The sequence below is a fragment of the Myxine glutinosa genome, chromosome 12 (genome assembly GCF_964187855.1).
Source record: "Myxine glutinosa chromosome 12, kmMyxGlut1.1, whole genome shotgun sequence".
NCBI lineage: Eukaryota > Metazoa > Chordata > Myxini > Myxiniformes > Myxinidae > Myxine > Myxine glutinosa.
The window spans coordinates 57897991-57922731 of NC_136272.1; the positions used below are offsets into that span (position 1 = coordinate 57897991).

Consider the following 24741-nt stretch of genomic DNA (forward strand, 5'->3'; position numbering starts at 1 on the left):
ACAGAAGCAACCTGTATGGAGAGATCAGTTAAGTTTGAACGAAGGCCCCGGATGTTTGAGGTCCACACCATTATTGAAGAGGAAGGGGGAGCATCGGATACAGAACCGGGGGGAGGAGGGGTAGGGTAAGATGTGGAAGAGGTAGGGAGAGCTGTTGAAGGTATGTCAGAGATTTCAGAATAGCTCAGAGTAAGGGAAGGATGGGGCAGACAAAAGGTTTGATGGTGATTGGGTGAGGCACAATGAGGTGTTATTTGAGGAGGGGGAAGAGCGAGGCAGAAGGTTGGGGGAGGTGGAGGTGAGAGTTGGAAGGGGGAAGAAGCGGGGAGGACGCTTTGAGGAGGGGGAGTGAGAGGGGGGAAATTGAGAAGAAATGAGGGTGGGGAGATTTGAAGTGGAGAGGCAAGGGGGGAGTTTAGGAGGGAAGGGACAAGCGGAGGGATTTGAAAGGGATGGGATATGGGGGAGATTTGGAAGGGAGGGGTGATGGAGGAGTCTAGGAGGGGAGGGGCGAGGGGGAGTCTTGGAGGGGAGGGGTGAGGGGGTAGTTTAGGAGGGAGGAGGCAAGGGGGGAGATTTGAAAGGGATGGGTGATGGGGAAGATTTGGAGGGGAGGGGTGATGGGGAAGATTTGGAGAGCAAGGGTTATGGGGAAGATTTGGAAGGGAGGGGTGAGATTGGATTTTAGAAAGTGTACGATTAATGGGAAACGAACATTTATTGCAAAATGAGTTTCTCGTGACCTTAGAGTCAAAAATACGTTTGAGGACGCTGGATGGAGGATGGAGTGCAGGAGAGTTTAGGGAATGTAGAAAAAAGGCACGATAAGAGATGGAATTTTTTTTTGGGATGAATAGATTTGGTGAGCAAGTCGAAAGCAGCCTTTTAAAGAAGAAGAAGAAAAAGGTGTTATCATATACGACGGAATACAGAACTTGAGGGGAAAGTGTAAACATTATAAGGTTAATAACAGTGAAAACTATCTGGGGAAATGGGGGAGAAACACGTGGTCGAAGAACGAACAAACGAATAAACGAATGAGAACAAAGAATAAGAACAGAGAAGGAAATGTTTTTTTTTGTTTTTTTTGAGTTGAGATTTACACAAGGAAGTAGGCTATGGGGTGAAAAGACTGGGAAAAGCAGAGAACGAAAGTTATTGGAGCACAAACGACGGACCGCTGAGAGAAAAACAAAGCCTCAAGGTTGTACACTGCACAAGGCCTCAAGACACGACACGAGTTAACACGATTTTCAATACAGGTATGAAAGATTTGCACCGAAAATCTTCCTCGGGACACAACATACGTACACACACCATAAAATAAATACAGTTATAACGAAAATACAAATGGGAATAATTACTTAACTTCGATTTCGATGGAGAGCGTGGAGAGCTGCGAATAAACGAAACCTCGCCGGCAAGACCGGAAGCGGAAGTGAAACTAACAGTGGTGAGTTTGAGGTGAAGGTGGGAGTGCATCAGGGGTCGGTACTAAGTCCACTACTATTTGTAGCTGTGATGGAGGTGCTGGCTCAGAACGTAAAGGAGGGTTTACCGTGGGAGTTGTTGTATGCAGATGATCTGGTGTTGATTGCGGAAAGTATGGATGGACTGAAGGAAAAGATGAACAAGTGGAAGGAATGTATAGAGACAAAAGGTCTGAAGGTGAATAAAGGAAAGACGAAGGTGATGGCAAGTGTTAAAGCATGTGGTGAGGTGGAAAGAACTGGGAAGTGGCCGTGTGCTGTGTTGCAGGAAGGGTGTCGGAGTGAACTCCATTCAATGTACAATGTGCGCTGAGTGGGTTCATCAAAAATGTAATGGTCTGAGAGGGTCATTAACCAGTGTGGCAGCTACATTCAAATGTAAGGTGTGCACAGAGGGAGCTGCAGATGGAGGAAATGTTGAGTTGGATCTTGGAGACGGCGTGAAGCTGGAAGGTGTGAAAACATTTTGCTACCTCGGAGACATGCTGAATGGAGAAGGTGGATCAGACTCGGCAACGGTTGCAAGAGTGAGATGTGCATGGAAGAAATTTTGGGAACTGAGTGGCATGCTGATGGGGAGGGGAGTGTCGTTGAAGCTGAAGGGAAAGGTGTGTGCTGCATGTGTGAGAAGTGTTATGATTTATGGGAGCGAGACATGGGTAATGAACGTAGAGCAGCAACGAAGGCTGGAAAGAGTGGAAATGCGAATGGTTCGGTGGATGTGTGGAGTATCGTTGAGAGAGAGGAAGACAAATGATGAATTGCGAAAGATGATGGGAATAGAGCCTGTGATTGATGCTGTGAAGAGGAACAGGTTGAGATGGTTTGGTCATGTGTTGAGGAAGGATGAAAGTGACTGGTTGAGAAGAGTGATAGAAATGAATGTGGAAGGAAGTAGAGGACGGGGAAGACCGAGAAAGACTTGGCTGAAGATGGTGGAAGAAGAAATGCGGGCAAGGGGGTTAACAAGGAGAGATGCAGAAAATAGGGCAAAATGGAGAAGATTGTCATGGGGACCACAAGGCTAACCCCCGCTCTCGCAGGGAAAATGGCCTTAAAATGCATGTTGTTGTGTTGTTTGTCTCCCTTCTTTGTTTTATGTGTAGGAAGAGATTTTTCGTGTGATAATCCATAAATAAAGCAGTGTGATTGAAGGCTTGGCTTGGCGTGCTTCAGGCCGTAACAATAGTGCCAACTGTAAAGTTTGGTGGAGGAGGAATAATGGTCTGGGGCTGTTTTTCCTGGTCCGGGCTAGGCCCCTTAGTTCCGGTGAAGGGAAATCTTAACACTACAGCATACAATGACATTGACGATTGTGTGCTTCCAACTTTGGGGCAACAGTTTGGGGAAGGCCCTTTCCTGTTTCAGCATGACAATGCCCCCGTGCACAAAGCGAGGTCCATACAGAAATGGTTTGTCGAGATTGGTGTGGAAGAACTTGACTAGCCTTCACAGAGCCTTGACCTCAACCCCATCAAACACCTTCGGGATGAATTGGAATGCCGACTGCAAGCCAGGCCTAATCGCCCAACATCAGTGCCCGACCTTACTAATGATCTTGTGGCTGAATGGAAGCAAATCCCCGCAGCAATGTTCCAACATCTAGTGGAAAGCCTTCCCAGAAGAGTGGAGGCTGTGACAGCAGCAATGGGGGGACCAACTCCATATTAATGCCCATGATTTTGGAATGAGATGTGTGATGTTCGGGTGTCCACATACTTTTGATAATGTAGTGTATTAAGCCAAGATCCCTATTCATAGGTGAAAAGGGATAATCAACCAAGTGCCAAGTCTGTCTGTGAGTGCGCGGGATTATTTTTGTTGCGCCTGCGAAAAACCCGAATACGCGGGACACAGGGCAACAAATGTAGAAGCAGAACACACATCTCAGCCTCTCTCTAATAACCATAACACATACATCTGAAGCCCTTCTATTTAATAAACTGAACACACATACCTCAGCCCTTCATCGGTAAGCCGATAGCAGCCTGACAGGCTCAAGAACTCCAGCAATCTACCCATTGGAACTGTTCGTGAAGCCGACCCTTTGCACAAGCATCGGTTATGGATGGAAGAGTGCTCGCAAATCCAAGTCCTTGCGCGGCACAGTGTGTGTATGCAGTCTCCTGGTGCACAACAATCTGCTGCTGCTTCAAGGAAACAACGCAGGTTATCAGACTTCAAACCAGGTGGGTGGCCATGTGCCAACAAACTCCGACAAAGGGCCACCTCCTCAATGTCTAGATGCTCTCCAGTACAGAAGGCCAGTATAGGGGCTGCTGGTGTACAAAGCATAGCTGTGCAAAGTGCAGCACAGGGTCTGCCACACGTCATATCCATGATGCTTTGTGATGAGAACGGAGTCTTTTGCTTGCCATACGGTCCAAGATTTGCAAGAATGTTGGCGCAACTAGCCGAGAAGCCAAGGCCTTGTGACAAATAACGAAGCGCACAGTCACCAATGAGGTCACAGCCAGAAAGGTCTAGGTGCTTCAGATTCCAGAGTGTGGCTCCGGCTCCAAGGCTGAGGGAGTGGAGTACAAGGAAAAATAAGTTGAAACACCAATACTGTAAAAAGTGAAGAATAACAAAGAATATTCATTTTAAAACTCCCCCAAATTAAGAAAAGGTCCTCTCCATAACCCACCATCGACTTCACTTTTGTTAAATTACTCTGTTAAATAAAACAAAACAGAAAACATCATCACCACATTCATACCTCTTAAAAGCTGTATCTCCAATTCTTGTTTGAGTCAAATCCAGGTATTCCAGATTTGGACACAGAGTCAATATTCTTTGAACCTAATAAATAAATAAATAAATAAAGTGAAATGGTATCAGTGACCTGATAAATACAGCAGAACAGTTCGCAAGCGGATCCACAACCACGATCTTGGCAAAACCATAATAATACAGTTTGCAAATAAAAAGGCAAACAGCTACTTGTGTCGTACTTAAGATACAACTAATTTTGTTGATGAGGTCAGTGTTAGCAGCCAAGATAAACAAAGGATTTTATGAACGCACAGTTAAGCATGTTCATCTCCGTGGGAAACCAGGTTTGCCTCACGTTTCGAGCATCAGACCTTCATCAAAGCAAAAGCTAGTTAATAAATAAATCCACTGTTTTAAGACAACAGGAAGATGTGAATAGGCAAAACCTATTTACATAACCATTTTTCTCGGGTGGGAGCAAGAGAGATATTGTAATTATAGCCTCACAAAGACAAAGCTGAGTGTCACGAAGAATCGCGATACATTAACCAAACAACGATACGGTTTACCTGCATAATACATTTCAAAACGCCATGGAGTAATACTTGATGTCTCCCCACACAATACTAAACACAACACAAGTGGTTATGTTCAAGTAATATCTTATTTGACAAACACGGAATACAAAAATTGCTGCACGTTACAAGAAATCTATGAAGAGCTTGGAGAAATGACAATGACTGCAAAACCCGTAGGTCACTTGCTCAAATAAAACAAACAAATAAACAAATGTTGAAGCATGAACATAATGTCAAGCAATAAAAAAGATGAAGTTGTTTTATATTTCAATGGGAAATGAAGGCCAACGTAAACAACCTTTTTTAAAGTATCAATCTCAACTTAAAGTCGACAACTCACTCAGCCACATCTATGGTATGCTATATATAATAATAATAAACAATTGCTCACAGATAAATATGAGAATGAAAACAATAATACGTACCATGGTGTTCGTAGCAGCTTTGCTGTTGGCAAGAATGACCGATTTCACAAAAGGACCAGCTACAGGCAGGATATTTTGAAGAATACTTCTCAAACATTGCTTTTCTTGCTTGAGTGCTAAAGATGTTGCTTCATTTAGATCTTCACCTTGAAAAGAAGAAATAAATAAATAAAGTGGGAACCATTGCAGAATATCGAACACCATTACATAATCATTGGTTTAATTACGCTTACGCTTTCCAGGGTGTTGGAGCAAGGAAATCCACTGCCGACAATGAAAGCTGACAGAATCTTGTTTCTCACAGTCTGAGAGTCCTTTAGGTGCTTTTTTTCAAACTCCAAGCGGGCTTTCATGTGTCTTTCACCGAGGAGAGGCTTCCATCTGGCCACTCTGCCATAAAGCCCAGATTGGTGGTGTTGCAGTGAGGTTTGTCCTTCTGGAAGTTTCTCCCATCTCTACACAGGATCTCTGGAGCTCAGCCAGTGACCATCGGGTTCTTGGTCACCTCTATTACCAAGGCCCTTCTCCCCCGATTGCTCAGTTTGGCTGGGCGGCCAGCTCTTGGAAGAGTCGTGGTTGTTCCAAACTTCTTCCATTTAAGAATTATGGAGGCCACTGTGCTCTTGGGAAACTTCAATGCAGCAGAATTTTTTTTGAAGGCTTCCCCAGATCTGCGCCTCAACACAATCCTGTCTCTGAGCTCTGCAGGCAGTTCCTTCGACCTCATGGCTTGGTTTTTGCTCTGATATGCATTGTCAGCTGTGAGACCTCATATACAGTGACGTGAAAAAGTAAGTACACCCCGTGTAAAGTTTTGACTTTTTCAACATATTTCAACATGCAGCTATTTGATCTTCATTTCAACAATATTGAGAGATAAAGGTGATATAATATAACAAATACCATGAAACATTTACATTTTGTAGTCCATTGTATAATTTAAATAAACATAAATGCAAATTTCACATGTGGAAAAAGTAAGTACACCCCTACATTTATCACTGCTTCAAATACCTAAAATTAGAATCAGGTGCACCAGCTCAGGTGCAAATGTTTAGAACATCGTTAGAGAGGATCTTGGAGGAACCTGTCTTATTTAAACCTCAGACATTTAGTTTGGTTTGCTCTTTGTTGTTGAAGTGTGCGGCGTCACCTTGCCTAGATCAAAAGAGCTCTCTGAGGCCTTCAGGAAGAAGGTTATAGATGCCTACGAGTCTGGGAAGGGATTTAAAAAGATCTTCAAACAATTTGAAATCAATCACTCTACTGTCCAGAGGATCATCTACAAGTGGAGAAGATTCCAAACAACTGCCAACTTGTTCAGGCCAGGCTGCCCCAGCAAGTTCAGCCCGAGAGCAGACCGCAAGATGCTGAAAGAAGTCTCTAAGAACCCCAGAATGTCATCACGGGACCTACAGGTAGCTCTTGCCACTGTTGATGTGAAAGTGCACACGTCTACCATTAGAAAGAGGCTGCACAAATTTGATCTACATGGGAAGTGTGCCAGGAGGAAACCTTTGCTGTCCAGAAAGAACATCAGGGCAAGACTAAAGTTTGCCAATGAACACCTCGGCAAATACAAGCACTTCTGAAACAATGTGCGCTGGACAGATGAGTCAAAGGTAGAGCTATTTGGCCACAGTACCAGAAGACATGTTTGGCGAAAACCAAAGACAGCATTTGACCACAAGAACATGATACCAACTGTAAAGCAACTAAAGCATGGTGGTGGAAATATTATGGTTTGGGGCAGCTTTGCTGCATCAGGGCCCGGACAGCTCACAATCAGAGAATCCACTATGACTTCTTCATTGTACCAGAGGGTGCTTGAGGATAATGTGAGGCCATCTGTCAGAGAGTTGAAGCTCAACCGAAGGTGGACCTTGCAACATGACAATGACCCAAAACATACCAGTAAATCCACCAAAGAATGGCTGAAAAGAAAGAAATGGAGGGTTCTGGAATGGCCAAGTCAAAGCCCGGATCTAAATCCCATCGAGATGTTGTGGGGACATTTGAAACGAGCTGTGCATGCAAGAAACCCCTCAAACATCGCACAGCTGAAAGAATTCTGCATGGAGTGGGCAAAAATTTCTCCCAGTCGATGTCAGAGACTGGTAGACAGTCATATCATAAGAAATGCCTCCTCGAGGTTGTTTCTGCCAAAGGGGGCAATACCACCTATTGGAGCCAAGGGTGTCCTTACTTTTTCCACATGCGAAATTTGCATTTGTTTATTTAAATTATACAATGGACTACAAAATGTAAATGTTTCATGACATTTGTTATACTAGGGCATGCCCGTACTATATATATATCTAAAATTATATCCCCCCCCTCTATTTACATGAAATGGTTTGGTCCAAAGCGAACGGCTTGCGAGTACGGTGACAATCCCCCCCCTCTATTTACATGAAATGGTTTGGTCCAAAGCGAACGGCTTGCGAGTACGGTGACAATCCCCCCCCCTCTATTTACATGAAATGGTTTGGTCCAAAGCGAACGGCTTGCGGAGTTTGGTAAAGAAATCGCCATAGCGTGCACAAACGCGCAGGAAAGCGAAAGAATCGCAAATTAGTTTTAATTAGTTTTAAAACATAGTTTAACGCCAACATAGTTTGCCGACGTGAAATAAATGAATACGCTCTCAAATGTGCCGTCCGAGGCAGAGTCTGTTCGCCACGTTCGGCACACGTGATAACTCGCTGCTCTGATTGGTTGAATCGTTTTTTGGACATAGCTCGGTAACTACTTGTCCGATTAATATGAAACCTTGAAAAGGCACATCCTCGGGTCCCCAGCAATATACCTGGCAAGTTTCAAGTATATCGGACCCGTGGTTGTCGAGAAACAGCGGTCACAGACATACAGACATACAGAGATTACTGGAATTATAGATAGATTATATCACCTTTATCTCTACATATTGTTGAAATGAAGATCAAATAGCTGTATGTTGAAATGTGTTGAAAAAGTCCAAACTTTACATGGGGTTTTTTTTTTTTTTTGTATACTGAATCGAGGCTCGTGAAAGAGCTGACATTTACTTCACAAACAAATCAACCAGACAAACAAAATATATAAAAAGAGGGAGCGGAAGACAAGATGGGGAGAGAAGGGGAAGCACACAAACACAACACCTAAGAGCAGGAAGAAGCGCGGGAGGGAGAGGGCCTGGGGGGAGGAGGCGTGGGAAGGGGGGGGGGGGGGGGAGAGGTGTAAAACACAAGGAGACCAAGGACTTCCAGGACAGAAGTTGGTATTTCAAATAAGTTGAATTGGGGTGAAATTAGCGGGGATAGAAAAGATCAAAGTTTTGGATGGGGGAAGATAAGAGATGGTGGTGAACAGCTGTTTTAAAGACCTGGAGGGTGGAGTGGGATTGAAGAGAGTGAGGGAGTTTGTTCCAGAGGCGGGGGAAAAGAGGAATGAAGGAGTGAAGGTGAGCAGAGAGTCTTGATTTTGGCAGTTTAACCATAAGAGGGTTGCAGGCAGATATTGTGCGACCTGTAGGAATATTTGGTGGGACAGAGCCCAGAGAGAGCTGGGGGGGCAAGGCCAGAGAGGAGTCGGTAGAAGACGGAAAGACCACCAACCTGCCTGCGGTGAGCGAGTGAGAGGCCCTTGGAGTTAGCTTCATCGCGGGAGATTCCAATGATTCTGAATCTTACTTTTTCATCGCGGTGTGTACTTACTTTTTCACATGACTGTAGATAGGTGTGTGCATTTCCAAATCATGTCCAATCAATTTAATTTACCACAGGTGGACTCCAATCAAGGTGCAGAAACATCTCAAAGATGATCAATAGAAATGGGAGGCACTTGAGCTAAATTTCAAGTGTCATAGCAAAGGGTCTGAATACTTATGTAAATGTGATATTTCAGTTTTTTCTTTTTAATAAATTTGCAAAACTTTCTAAAATCCTGTTTTCTCGTTGTCATCATGGGGTATTGAGTGTAAATTGAAGAGGGGAAAAAAGAATTTAAATGATTTCAGCATAAGGCTGCAGCATAACAAAATGTGAAAAAAAGTGAAGGGGTCTGAATACTTTCTGAATGCACTGTATATCGGTATAATATTTCATATCGATATACCGGTATTGGAAATTTGAATACACAGCTGTGGCTATTACCAGTTAAGGCGATCCGCGTTAGCGATCGCGATACCGGTCAGATCCGATCACAATGATCCTAGATAGCGATACCGGCCTGTGCCAATTACCGGTATGGCAATCCGCGATATCGAGACCAGCCAGAGCCGATCACAACAATCCCAGATAGCAATACCGGACCGTGCATATTACCGGTATGGCGATCTGCGATAGCTATACCGGCCTGGCAATCCGTGATAGCGATACTGGCCAGAGCCGATCACAACAATCCGAGATAGCATTACAGGCCTGTGCCGATTGCCGGCATGGCAATCCACGATACTGGCCAGAGCCGATCACAACAATCCTAGATAGCGATGCCGGTCTGTGCAGATTACTGGCATGGCGATCCACGATACTGGCCAGAGCCGATCACAACAATCCTAGATAGCGATACCGGTCTGTGCCGATTACCGGCATGGCAATCCACGATACTGGCCAGAGCCGATCACAACAATCCTCAATAGCGATGCCGGTCTGTGCAGATTACCGGCATGGCGATCCGCGATACTGGCCAGAGCCGATCACAACAATCCTAGATAGCGATGCCGGTCTGTGCAGATTACCGGCATGGCAATCCACGATACTGGCCAGAGCCGATCATAACAATCCTAGATAGCGATGCCGGTCTGTGCAGATTTCCGATATGGTGATCTGTGATAGCGGTACCGGCCAGAGCCAATTACAACGATCCTAGATAGCGATGCCGGTCTGTGCCGATTACCGGCATGGCGATCCGCGATACTGGCCAGAGCCGATCACAACAGTCCTAGATAGCGATGCTGGTCTGTGCAGATTACCGGCATGGCGATCCGCGATACTGGCCAGAGCCGATCACAACAATCCTAGATAGCAATACCAATTTTTGCCGATCACTCGTACGGCAATTCGCGATAGCGATACCAGCCTGGGCCAATTACCAATACTGCTTTAAAACAGCTCGTTTTAAAGCAAAATCGTTTTTAATGCAAGTTGAAGTTTGAAGTAAAATAACCGTTCTCATCATGGGGAAGAAAAGCCCCATGTGGGAATACTGTCGCGCGATCCCTTCGGTTAACACCAGGGCTCGCGGATGACCAAACGGGCTTTAATGGAGGCGACGATCAAACACGGATTCGGCTACAAGAGCACGGGAGGACAAATGAAGAAGAAGAAGCGGAAGCGGAGGCGGAAGCGCTTACCTATAGCGTACCGACAGCAGCTCCGATCCTGCGGGGGAAAGTAACTCAACGAACATGGGAGGTAAAATGTACAAAGAGAATGATTTATTTCAAACCCAAGACAACGAAATGCGATGGAAGATAAATAATTTTCGTAAATCGGGACCCTGCACACCGACTTCCAAATACAAGACAAAGGAATGAATTACATAAAATAACTGTCCCGTCGTGTAATGCTTTGTGGCGTGCGGCCTCATTTGTCAGTAGTCTGCAGTGTGTCGTCCGGAATCATCTAGGCTCCAGTGGCGCGAAGAAACCTTTGTCCGCCTTGCTCGCGCGCTCCGCTAGGCCCCGAGCGCACGCCGCCAGGTAGGCCCCGGCCTCGTCTGCTCAGCGGCACGCCTCGCTCCCAGCCTGTCTGCCGCACGTGAGGTCCCGCTCACTCCGAGCACCAAGAGCACTGAACACCGCTCCAAGCACCACGACGAACCAGCTAAGAGCTCCGAGAGATCTCCAAGAGCGAAGCACGAAGGGTCCAGGCAAAAATAAAGAGCAAGTGAGCGAGCTTCAAGCACGAGGGGAGCGAGTATGAATAACCCCAGGAAAGCACAGAGAGGGAAAATGGAAGAGACCCAAAATGCCTGCGAGCCAGCAGTTTTATCACTTGCCCTATGACGTCAATCTCGCGCGTTCCCAATCAGAGCCTCGTCTCTCGACCTCTCGAATCTTCTGCCTGCGCTGGTGCCCTCCCATTGGCCAAGTGCTTCCCGCCCTGTGGTGTTGCTCGCCCCTCCCCCTGGCCAATCAACAGTCCTCCTGGGTGTGGCTCCCAGCCTTGCTCGATGTTTGGTGCCATGGTGGTGTTGTATGCAGACGTTTCCCGCTGGTTTTTCCGGTCAGTCATTTAAGGGGAGGGAATTTAATTATTGTTGTGCACTAAGGACCTATCTAAGTGTCTATATGGGTGTGTATTGCCATATGGGACACAGGTTTGGCGACAGAGGGAACGACGAACGAGGGAATTTTACCCATAATCCCTGCACTATTTAGCATGCCCCGCCCCCTCGTGGCGGGGACACCAATACAGCTTATACCGATAAACTGGGCTAAACATAGAAATTACAGGTAGATTCCCTATCATGACAGTCGAGTACCTACCTATACAGATCTATCTGACTCCACATATCACTCTACCCAAATTCATAACAATACTTTTAGTCAAACAATCAATCCAACTTTCAGTCCCTCTTTGATCCATCCACCAATCCACCTTTCGACCCATCTGTAACTCCAGCTACCCATCATTCACTGGTCCCTCCCCCTTTAGCTTCCCAACATTAACTCCTCAGTCCTCACGATGCTGCCCTTTTTGCCTTTCAAACCCCGTAACTCCCATAAGAAACTTCCCTCGCCTGAATCCACCCGTTTGTTCCTCCATCTCCCCTCCCCTTGTCCTTTCGCTTCCCAACCCCTAATGTCGTTATCGTGTGAGATAAACAACAGCTGCTCGCTAGGGGTGGATGGGGAAGGGGTCTGTTCCGATATTGATCCTGTACACGTCATCGCATGTGCAAATATCTGATTTTTAACCAAGCTTTTTTATTTGTATACTACGTCAAGGCTCGTATAAGAACGAACACATATAACATAAAATAAAGGGAGTGTGAGACAAGAGCGGGAGAGAGAGGGAAGCACAATAACAGAAGGGAACAGGGACATCGGGAGATCTGTGCAAGAGAGAGGGGAGGGCTGGGGGGGGGGGGTGGGGTGTACGGAATAAAGATTGACACGACTGGGACTTTCAGGAAAGAAAACAAAATTTGAAAAAGGTGGATTTGGGGTGCATTAATGGGGGGGTAGAAAAGATCAAGGTTTTGGATGAGGGGTGGGGGGGGGGGGGTGGTGAACAGCTGTTTTGAAGACCTCGAAGGAGGAGTGGAATTGAAGAGAGTGTGGGGGTTTGTTCCTAAAGTGGGAAAAAAGAGGATTGAAAGAGTGAAGGTGAGCAGAGTCTTGATTTGGCAGTTTCACCAGAAGAGGGTTGCTAGCAGATGTTGTGCGTCCTGCAGGAATATTTCTGCATTTCAGGTCTGCAGAGAGTGAAGAGGCTGTTGCCTGGCTATGTGAGGGATGAGATATGGCGCGGCAAAGGGTGGAGTCATCAGCAGAAAGATAGAGAGGCTTTTCCAGAGTGGGAGAGATCATTGATGAAGACCAGAAATAGCACAGGGCCCAGAACACTGCCTTGAAGAACTCCAGCCTGGACAAGAAGGGGAGATGAGAGAATTCCATTTCGAGCCACACGTTCGCGACAACATGAGAGGAAGTCCGTGAGCCATGCGATCTAGCTAGCCGACTACTGAACTACTACTTACGATTAATAGTCATCGACTATTGCCTTTCAAAATTATTCTGCAATAATAAAGAAGCGAAGGACAAAACTGAACCACTTTTTACTCTATCAACCAATTTCTGTATCACACAAAAAAAATTGCCATTATTTGTAAAGGTCGAGTGCATGATATAGGATGTGATTTACCATGTGCCAATAATGTGTACGTCATATATGAATATGTAATGGATCACTGGTCCATTACGAATTCTTGGAACCTGTGTTTAAAAAATGAAAATAAAAATAAAAGATTATTTATTTTTGATACCGGTATATACCAGTCTGACGGATTCGTAACTTCCGTTATTGGGGTTTTCACCCACTTGACATGTTTCTGATATTAGGTATTATTATTATTCTCAAAAGGTTTATTATTCAGGAACAGCTATCTGAAGTTAAAAAGGTTAACTTAAAATGATACAGGAAATCGTGGACCGGAAAACGACGAGCGAAGAGGAGGAGGAGGAGGCGGTGAGACAAGTCGGAAGAAGCTGGTTGCTTTGCGTTCTGGATCGACCGTTGTCGAGCAAGAGACACGAGTGAACTTTGGGGTTTCCTGGAAAGGGATTCCGCGATAGAGTTGTTATCGCTGTGACTGATCAAACCTGCGTGTCAGGTTGGCGTTGGATTCAGAGGAACCATCGTCGTGTGATTACGTCTCAAGTACGAGCCGTCCGCCATTTTGACTCGTGCGCTTCGCGCGTCGAGCAAACTTTCCTTGCTTCGTCAACCGTTTCCACCGCGTTCAGACGTATCTGTGGTGTGTGTGTGCACCGAGGCTTCTGACGATTACTTTGCGGCTCGCCGACCGTGAACAGTGAAAGTTCGTACCTGGAGGGGGCCTTTGGATTTCCCAGTCGCCGTGAGTGTGCCTTTGTGCCACTTTAACCACGTGACCCTTTTCTCCGCTTTGGGTCGCGTGCGAACTCTGAGCTCGAAGACGGGAATATAGAGACATTGGGGAAGGTTCTTTCCACTCGCTTGGAACACCGAGTTACTTTATGCATGCTAGCTGATGGAATAGAGAGTGCACTCTTAATTGACATTGGTGGTGATGCTATTCCTGTGTGATTTATAATATACTAGGGCATGCCCGTACTATATATATATCTAAAATTATATCCCCCCCCCCTCTATTTACATGAAATGGTTTGGTCCATGAAATGTTTTGGTTCATTCGCAACGCCAAAGCGAACGGCGAACGCTTTACATGAAATGGTTTGGTCCATGAAATGTTTTGGTCCATTCGCAACGCCAAAGCGAACGGCGAACGGCTTGCGAGTACAGTGACAATCCCCCCCCCCCCTCTATTTACATGAAATGGTTTTAATTAGTTTTAAAACATAGTTTAACGCCAACATATGGCATGCCCGTACCCGTACTATCCGTAATGGCGCACGCTCTCACAGGAGCTCCGGAAGGTCACATATCGCAGGAAAGCGAAAGAATCGCAAATTAGTTTTAATTAGTTTTAAAACATCGTTTAACGCCAACATAGCGCCAACATAGTTTGCCGACGGGAAATAAATGAATACGCTCTCAAATGTGCCATCCGAGGCAGAGTCTGTTCGCCACGTTCGGCACACGTGATAGCTCGCTGCTCTCTGATTGGTTGAATCGTTTTTTGGACATAGCTCGGTAACTACTTCTGCGATCGCAAATTAGTTTTAATTAGTTTTAAAACATAGTTTAACGGTAACATAGTTTGCCGACGGGAAATAAATGAATACGCTCTCAAATGTGCCATCCGAGGCAGAGTCTGTTCGCCACGTTCGGCACACGTGATAGCTCGCTGCTCTCTGATTGGTTGAATCGTTTTTTGGACATAGCTCGGTAACTACTTCTGCGATTAATTTAAAACCTTGAAAAGGCACATCCTCGGGTCCCCAGCAATATACCTGGCAAGTTTCAAGTATATCGGACCGGTAGTTGTCGAGAAACAGCGGTCACAGACAAACATACAAACATACATTCATACAAACATACATTCATACAAACAAACATACACACAGAGATTAGTGGAATTATAGATAGATACTAGCAGAAGTACCCGGCATTGCTGGGTGGGGGAGGGGAGGGGAACGGGGGGGAGGGGAGGGGAGGGGAACAGGGGGGAGGGGAGGGGAGGGGAACGGGGGGGGGGAGGGGAGGGGAACGGGGGGGAGGGGAGAAGAGTGGGAGAGGGGAGAAGAGGGGGGGATGGGGCGGGTGAGGGATGGGAGGGGGTGGGAAGGGAGGGGAGGGGGAGGAGGGAGGGGGAGGAGGGAGGGGGGAGGAGGGAGGGGAGGGGGAGGAGGGAGGGGAGGGGGAGGAGGGAGGGGAGGGGGAGGAGGGATGAGGGAGGGGAGGGGGAGGGGGGAGGAGGGAGGGGAGGGGGAGGGGGGAGGAGGGAGGGGAGGGGGAGGATGGAGGGGAGGGGGAGGAGGAGGAGGGAGGGGGAGGGGGGAGGAGGGAGGGGAGGGGGAGGAGGGAGGGGAGGGGGGGAGGAGGGAGGGGAGGGGGAGGAGGGAGGGGAGGGGGGGAGGAGGGTGGGGAGGGGGGAGGAGGGAGGGGAGGGGCCGGAGGGGGGAGGGGAGAGGGAAGAGGGGGGGATGGGGAGGGTGAGGGTGAGGGGTGGGAGGGGGAGGGTGAGGGATGGGAGGGGGAGGGTGAGGGATGGGAGGGGGGAGGGTGAGGGATGGGAGGGGGGAGGGTGAGGGATGGGAGGGGGGAGGGTGAGGGATGGGAGGGGGGAGGTGGGAGGGGGAGGGGTGGGAGGGGGAGGGAGGGGGAGGGGGGAGGGAGGGGGAGGGGGGAGGGAGGGGGTGGGGGAGGGGGAGGGAGGGGGTGGGGGAGGGGGAGGGAGGGGGTGGGGGAGGGGGGAGGGAGGGGGAGGGGGAGGGGGGAGGGAGGGGAGGGGGAGGGGGGAGGCAGGGGGAGGGGGAGGGGGAGGGAGGGGTGGGGGGAGGGGTGGGAGGGGAAAGGGGGGAGGGTGGGAGGGGAAAGGGTGGAGGGTGGGAGGGGGAAGGGGGGAGGGGTGGAAGGGGGAGGGGGGAGGGGTGGGAGGGGGAAGGGGGAGGGGTGGGAGGGGGAAGGGGGTGGAAGGGGGGAGGGGGAGGGGGAGGGGGAAGGGGGGGAGGAGGTGGGAGGGGGAAGGGGGGAGGGGGAAGGGGGAGGGGGAAGGGGAAGGGGGAGGGGGAAGGGGGAGGGGGGGACCCGGCAGAAGTACCCGGCATTGCTGGGCGGGGGAGGGGAGGGGAGGGGAGGAGAACGGGGAGGGGAGGAGAACGGGGAGGGGAGGAGAACGGGGAGGGGAGGGGAGGGGAGGAGAACGGGGAGGGGAGGGGAGAGGAGGAGAACGGGGAGGGGAGGGGAACGGGGAGGGGAACAGGGGGGGAGGGGAACAGGGGGGGAGGGGAACAGGGGGGGAGGGGAACGGGAGGGGGGAACGGGAGGGGGAGGGGGGAACGGGAGGGGGAGGGGGGAACGGGAGGGGGAGGGGGAAAAGGGAGGGGGAGGGGGAAAAGGGAGGGGGAGGGGGAAAAGGGAGGGGGAGGGGGAAAAGGGAGGGGGAGGGGGAAAGGGAGGGGGAGGGGGAAAATGGAGGGGGAGAAGGGGAGGTGGAGGGGGGAGGGAAGGGGATGGCCAGTCAACAATGACGTTGCAGTTCTCATGGTCGGAGAGCAGCACAACAATCGGACATAGTCCTGCATATTCGCAACAGCACGAAGCGGCTTTTGGAGACTCACCGATCCTGTGACGCCCTCCAGTACCAGCGTTGCCGGGCGGGGGAAGGGAGACCCGTACATTCCCAACCCGTACATTCGCCCTCTCGACTCAAGCTCACTCGGACAAAAGCCTCGCACAAATTACACCGTGAAGGCCCAATGGTCATGTCTATGCCACAAATCACGGGCGCACTGAATTGAAAATATATAGAACGCTCATACTCCGTGTAAAGTGAAGCCGCCGTGTCGCCATCTTGGTCAGCACGACTCGACCAACTCGCTTCGCGGATCTCGTTTTGTGCGGCAATAAACTGCTCCAATCGGTTACGGAAGGGTTGTGGAAAGACGTTTCACAGCTGTTTCAAAGACATTTAATTCATGTCGCACAAAATCGATACAAAACACGATCGCATAAAAGGTGAAAAAACGTGTGACGTGTGACGGGATGGAACATCACGTGATCGCTCTGAGCGAAACGGCTCGACCAACTCGCTTCGCGGATCTCGTTTTGTGCGGCAATAAACCGGTCTCACTAAAATCTGAAATGGACTCAAAATCCGAAATGGAGCGAAATGGACCTTCAAAATCATCCGAAATGGACTCAAAATCCGAAATGGAGCGAAATGGACCTTCAAAATCATCCGAAATGGACTCAAAATCCGAAATGGAGCGAAATGGACCTTCAAAATCATCCGAAATGGACTCAAAATCCGAAATGGAGCGAAATGGACCTTCAAAATCATCCGAAATGGACTCAAAATTCGAACCATCCATTTCATTCCTCACCTGTTTTAGATCAGTACTTTAACATTTAATTTTACTACTGAATCACCATCCATTTCGGATGTTATTGAGGTTGGTTTAATATGTTGTGTATGAAATGAAATGAAAAGTGTAGGCTATGGGGAAGTTATTGGTTATTTTGAGGGCCATTTTTTTTTTTTTTTTTGTATACAAGATCGAGGCTCGTGAAAGAGCTAACATTAATCACACAACAAGACAAACCGACACACAAAACACAAAAAACAAGGGGAGCGGCCGACAAGATGGGGAGAGAGGGGGAAGGACACAAAAGAGAGGGGGAAGAGGGGGAAGGACACAAACACAACATTTGAGAGCAGGGACATCGGGAGGACTTGGGGGGAGGTGGGAGAGGAATAAAACATATGAACACTGCAAGGACTCTGGGGTGAATTACCGGGGGTAGAAAAGATTAAGGTTTTCGATGGGGGAAGATAAGAGATGGTGGTGAACAGCTGTTTTAAAGACCTGGAGGGAGGAGTGGGATTGAAGGGAGTGGGGGAGTTTGTTCCAGAGGTGGGAGAAAAGGGGAATGAAAGAGTGAAGGTGAGCAGAGAGCCTAGACTTTGGCAGTTTAACCATAAGAGGGTTGCAGGCAGATCTTGTGCGACCTGAAGGAATATTGGGGGGGACAGAGCACAGAGAGAGCTGGGGGAGCAAGGCAGGAGAGGAGTCGGTAGAAGACAGAAAGACCACCAACCTGCCTGCGGTGAGTGAGTGAAAGGCCCTCGGTGTTGACTACATCGCAGGAGATTCCAATGATTCTGAAAGCTTTGGCCTCAACAGCGTGAAGCCGAGCAAGGTGTGAGGCAGGAGCACCAGCCCAGAGGGGGGAACAGTATTCCATTGAGCTGCGGATGAAAGCCTTGTATGTGGTGAGGAGCTCAGGTGTGCCAAGGAAGCACTTCGCACGACGGAGGATGCCCAGTCGGCGACTGGCTTTGGAGGCCAGCTTGGAAATGTGGTTTTCCCAAGAAAGATCATGGCAGATAGTGAGACCCAAAAGCTTGAGCGACAGAACTTGTTGGAGAGGATTGTTGAGAAAGTAGATGGGAGGGTTGTCCAGTCGGTCCTTTCGGAGAGACATTGTAAGAGTGTGAGATTTGTCAGGATTGAAAGACATGTTCCACTTGTTTGACCAGTCTGTGATTTTGTCTAGGTCTGCAGAGAGTGAGGAGGCTGCAGACTGCCGATCTGAGGGATGAGGAATGGAGCAACAGAGAGTAGAGTCGTCAGCAAAGAGATAGAGAGGATTTTCAAGAGAGTCAGAGAGATCATTGATGAAGACCAGAAAAAGCACAGGGCCCAGAACACTACCTTGGGGAACTCCAGCCTGAACAGGAAGAGGAGATGAGAGAAACCCATTCAGGGCCACACGTTGACTACGACCAGAGAGGAAGTCCGCCAGCCATGCGTGGAGATTTCCATGGATACCAAAGGAGGAGAGTTTGGTGAGCAGAGCAGGGTGCCAGACCATATCGAAGGCACGTGAAATGTCAAGGGAGACAGCTCTAATTTCCTGTTTGGCGTTGAGGGCCTCCATCCATTGTTGAGAAAGCAGAAGCAGCATATCCAGAGTTGAGTGACCAGTTTATTTCACTCCATTTCGGATTTTGAGGTCCATTTGGTCCATTTTCATTGGTTTCATTTGGTCCATTTGGTCCATTTTCATTGGTTTCATTTGGTCCATTTGGTCCATTTGGTCCATTTTGCTAAGTCAGAACTCCATTTTGCTGAATGGGAAGTCCATTTTTGTTTGTTTGACAACTACACATTTCATTTGACTTATAAAAAATAACAAAACCACATTTCTAATTTGTTTTAGTTTATTCCAACTCAGACATTGACATAAATTACATAGTACAATGGGGTACTTAATTAACATTACATTGTATTCATTCCTCACCTGTTTTAGATCAGTATTTTAACATTTAATTTTACTACTGAATCACCATCCATTTCGGATGTTATTGAGGTTGGTTTAATATGTTGTGTATGAAATGAAATGAAAAGTGTAGGCTATGGGGAAGTTATTCGTTATTTTGAGGTCCATTTCGCTCCATTTCGGATTTTGAGGTCCATTTCGCTCCATTTCGGATTTTGAGGTCCATTTCGCTCCATTTCGGATTTTAGTGAGACCCGCAATAAACTGCTCCAATCGGTTCCGGAAGGGTTGTGGAAAGATGTTTCACAGCTGTTTCAAAGACATTTAATTCATATCGCACAAAATCGATACAAAACACGATCGCATAAAAGGTGAAAAAACGTGTGACGTGTGACGGGATGGAACATCACATGATCGCTCTGAGCGAAACGGCTCGACCAACTCGCTTCGCGGATCTCGTTTTGTGCGGCAATAAACTGCTCCAATCGGTTACGGAAGGGTTGTGGAAAGACGTTTCACAGCTGTTTCAAAGACATTTAATTCATATCGCACAAAATCGATACAAAACACGATCGCATAAAAGGTGAAAAAACGTGTGACGTGTGACGGGATGGAACATCACGTGATCGCTCTGAGCGAATCAGTCTGGCGGCGGTAATGGAACATCACGTGATCGCTCTGAGCGAATCAGCGAGCTGCTCTGGAACCGGCTGAGATTAGCGGGTACTTCGCTGAAATGCGCTGAGGTAAATATGAATAAAAAATATGGATCGTCAAATATTTTGAGTTCGGCCATGTTCGTCCCAGGCTCAATGGCCATGTCTATGTCAAATATCAAGCACGTAAGCCTCTCCGTTTAGGAGTCTGTCGGTAACACACACACACACACACACACACACACACACACACACACACACACACACACACACACACACACACACACACACACACACACACACACACACACACACACACACACACACACACACACACACACACACACACACACACACACACACACAGTGTTTTATATATATAGATTATTGGTTTGTTCGTAATCATTGGTGTTGTTTCCTTATTGATTTCGACACGGAAATATATATTTTTTCTGCCATGAAACCACCCGGGGTTCGGAGGTAAACCGAGACCAGGAGGTCGGGGGGGAACACGTAACAACCAGTATGAAAAAGGCCACTCCTTTTGCATCTTTAGATGCAGAGGGCTGCTTAAGCCAGTTCCGAGGCCATTGGGCACAATCCTGGATAGGCTGCCACTCCGATGAAGGATACTCGAATGGCTCATTCTTCCCAGTCAAATGGTACTCATTTTGCCTACCTCAGAAGGATGACAAGCTAAGTCAGCCCACCTGGTGTTAATTCAACGGCATGAAAGGGGATTGAACACAGGATCCTGAGATCTCAAGCCAGCCACCTTAACCATTAAGCAAACATCAACGTCTTGTACAACCTGTACGAGCCCACCAATATATCAATATCTGAAAACATCGATACCGACGGAGCCTAGTTGTGGCATATAAATAGCTAGTCTTTGTGAAAGACAATGGTGTATTTAATGTCCACCAGCTAATACTAGCAGATATGATTCCAGGTGAGCAACCCATCTGGCGGACAGCACACATTGATGCAACACCCTGGCTGCGAAGCTCGAGTCTGGCAGTTCATCGTCAAGTTGAGAATCAAACCACAGACGAAACATCTCCAAGCCAAACTTCACTACCTTCATGGAATCATTACCAGATTAATGATCGCAATCAGATATTACACCATATTACCGGACTCATCAACATCGGCATCTTCATCGTGAAACGTATAAGGGACATCTGCCCCTTCGGCCCGCATCTTGTCACCACTCATTTCCTCTTCCAAAATACCATCCACAATTCCCCCAGGTGGTCCATTGTACAGATCACCTACAGATAAAAGAAAATGCAAACGATGCTACTTGGGCATTTCTGGATATACAATCATGCAGACTGCAATTCATTGTGAATTTATTAAATTACATTATGATGGTGGAAGTTACCACCCAGTGCAACTGACGAACTTGTGCACAAAATCAAATCTTGGATACACATGTGACCTGTTTTATTGGAATGGGATACAACAACAACAACAACAACATGTATTTTAAGGTCATTTTCCCTGCTAGAGCGGGGGTTAGCCTTGCGGTCCCCATGACGATCTTCTCCATCTTGCCCTATTTTCTGCATCTCCCCTTGTTAACCCCCTTGCCCGCATTTCTTCTTCCACCATCTTTAGCCAAGTCTTTCTCGGTCTTCCACATCCTCTGCTTCCTTCTACATTCATTTCAATCACTCTTCTCAACCAGTCACTTTCATCCTTCCTCAACACATGACCAAACCATCTCAACCTGTTCCTCTTCACAGCATCAATCACAGGCTCTATTCCCATCATTTTTCGCAATTCATCATTTGTCTTCCTCTCTCTCAACGACACTCCGCACATCCATCGAACCATTCGCATTTCCACCCTTTCCAACCTCCGTTTAGCTCTACGTTCATTACCCATGTCTCGCTCCCATAAATCATAACACTTCTCACACATGCAGCATACACCTTTCCCTTCAGCTTCAACGACACTCCCCTCCTCATCAGCACGCCACTCAGTTCCCGAAACTTCTTCCATGCACATCTCACTCGAGCAACCATTGCCGAGTCTGATCCACCTTCTCTCCATTGAGCATGTGTCCGAGGTAGCAAAATGTTTTCACACCTTCCAGCTTCACGCCGTCTCCAAGATCCAACTCAACATTTCCTCCATCTGCAGCTCCCTCTGTGCACACCTTACATTTGAATGTAGCTGCCACACTGGTTAATGACCCTCTCAGACCACTACATTTTTGATGAACCCACTCAGCACACATTGTACATTGAATGGAGTTCACTCCGACACCCTTTCATGCTCTGCTGTTTCTGCTCCCGTACCCTTCGCCTTCTGCCACTCCTTGAACTTCTTCCTCTTCTCGTCAATCCTCTTTCCAACTTCATCATCCCACCACCATGTTTCCGAGTGCCTCGGTGGTCCTTTTGTCCATCCACATACCTCACCAACGGCTCCCAACAGACTAGCTTTCATTGACATCCAACCACTTTCAAGCTCAACCACATCATCCTCGACCATACTCAGCCTCTCTTTTAATGCCTCCCTTACTGTCACCTCTTTCAACCTCCACACCTTCATTCTCGGTTGGTACTTCACCCGCCGAGCTCGCCTCGCACCTTTCACCCTTACGTCGCAGACAACCAAGTGGTGCTGTGAAACAGCCTCCTCCCCCGGGATCACCTTTGTGTCTCGGAGGTGCCCCCATCTCGCCTACGCACCATCAGGTAGTCAACGGTTGTCGTCGACCCACCTGACGTGTATGTAACAAGCTTATTATCCTCTTTCTGGAACTGAGTATTACAAATCAACAAATCAGCTCCATCAGCAAACTCCAAAATCCTTTCACCTTCTCCATTTCTCACACCATATCCGTAACCCCCATGAACTCAGTCAAAACCATCCATACTCCTTCCCACATGTCCATTTAGGTCTCCTCCTACCACAACAACTTCCTCATCTTTCACGTTTTCCATCAGCTTCTCTATCGCACACCAGAACCTGTCCTTCTCTTCATCGCTTCGACCAACCTGCGGAGCATATCCCGAGATGACGTTCACCAAGAGCTTTCCAATCATCATTTTCACCATCATCAACCTATCACTCACTCTAGTCACACCACACTGTCTACAAACTCCTCAGAAAACAGGACACCAACACCATTCACGCCCTCCAGGCACCCTTGCCACACAAACTTGTATTTCTGTCCCTGTCTGCCCTTCACCATTCTCACACCACTTCCCTTCCATCTCGTCTCTTGCACACAACACGTCCACTCTTCTTCTGACCAATACTTCCACCACTTCTCCTGATCTCCCTGTCATTGTCCCTACATTCCATGTCCCAAACCTCAGAAACCGATCTCCACTTCGGGCTGTACTCTGCCCACATGTAGTTGTAATTGTCATGGTTCTCTTTTTGAGGCAATGTTTTTTTTTTATGGCCGGATGCCCTTACTGATGCCAACCCTCTTAGTCGCCTCTTACGACATGCAGGGATACGGCGTACCTATTCTTATCCAGGGTACACACTGGGATTGGAATGGGATGTGAGTCGAAAACCAAGTAAAATACATTTCTGGTCAAAATGACCAAAGAAAACATTTCAGGCTTCATTGAATCTTCAAAATCATCAATAAAATTGCAATCGGATATCAAAAATCAAAGCAAGGTAAAAATCGTTACTTTTTTGAGCCCCTGTGTGTGCGTGCATGCTGAAGCTTCAAACCACCTTGGCTCCACCTGACAGGGTAAAGGTGCTTCCACAAGCTGCCATCCATTGCGAGTTGAGCCCATGTCAAGCAAACCTGCGCACACCTGCAAAGATCACGAACACCCAGGAATCCAAATACATGCAGCATGACATCGGTGGGAAGATCCAGCACTGGAGATGAGCCTGCAAGAAGGCAAAGGTAGGTTAAAGTGATGTGGCCTAAAAAGCTGCCACCATTCACCATTATTACCAGGATTTAATTTTGTCATTTTTACCTCTGTCACCGAAGGTGGACGGACGTTATGTTTTCACCTCTGTCAGTCTATTTGTTTGTTTGTCTGTTTGTGAACAGAATATCTCAAAAAATTGTGGACATATTTGGACGAAATTTGGTGGAGTGGTTAGGTATGTGAAAAAACCACCGTTTAGAGGCCATTTTTCCCCGCAAAGCGGGGGTTGGCCTTTTCGGGGACCGTGGTAGTTGTTGTTTTTTGGTCCCCTTTTTGAAGCAAGGTTTTACGGCCGGATGCCCTTCCTGACGCCAACCCTTTTTGCCGCCTTCAACGACAAACAGGGAATTACCAGTCAGGTATGTTACCAGTCAGGTATGGTTAGGTATGTGACAAGGACAAAATTAGCTTTTGGTGAAGATCCGGATCCGATAATTTTTTAAGCGATTCTTCACCATTAAGCGTTAGGGATAAAACCGATATGTAGCACGATATCTCAAAACGTTATGGCCGGATTAGGATGAAACTTGGTGGACGAGTTGGTTCGGTGACAAGAACAAGTGATTAGATTTAGATTCATGTCTGGATCCAGATCCAGCCTATCAGTGGGATACAAAACAAACTGTTGAGCCTGGTGGAGGTATGCACTCTACAGAGTGCTGTTCTAGATAAACGTGTACTAACCCTGCAAACCCCACCCAAGTCAAAGGCTGGTTCTGGCACAAAAACGCAACATGATTCTCTTCTAAATCTCCAAATGACATACGTGGCATCAACTTGTTGCTCAACTCGTTGCATATACAAAGACACAACAGAGAACACTTCAAAAGGCCGTCCAAGGATTTCGAAACAAAC

The 24741-nt window shown here is 47.6% G+C and overlaps 1 protein-coding gene across 1 annotated transcript in view; it reads right to left on the minus strand.

Annotated features, from left to right (window-relative positions):
• FBXL5 (F-box and leucine rich repeat protein 5) overlaps positions 1-24741 on the minus strand; it is a 70140-nt gene that overhangs the window by 39593 nt on the left and 5806 nt on the right. Inside the window, exons 5-9 of the mRNA XM_068131730.2 lie at positions 23675-23839; positions 21097-21234; positions 5209-5354; positions 4210-4292; positions 3448-4014 (exon numbers count right to left, since the gene is read on the minus strand). Coding sequence (XP_067987831.2) covers positions 3448-4014; positions 4210-4292; positions 5209-5354; positions 21097-21234; positions 23675-23839 — 1099 coding nt within the window. The remainder of the gene's footprint in view (positions 1-3447; positions 4015-4209; positions 4293-5208; positions 5355-21096; positions 21235-23674; positions 23840-24741) is intronic.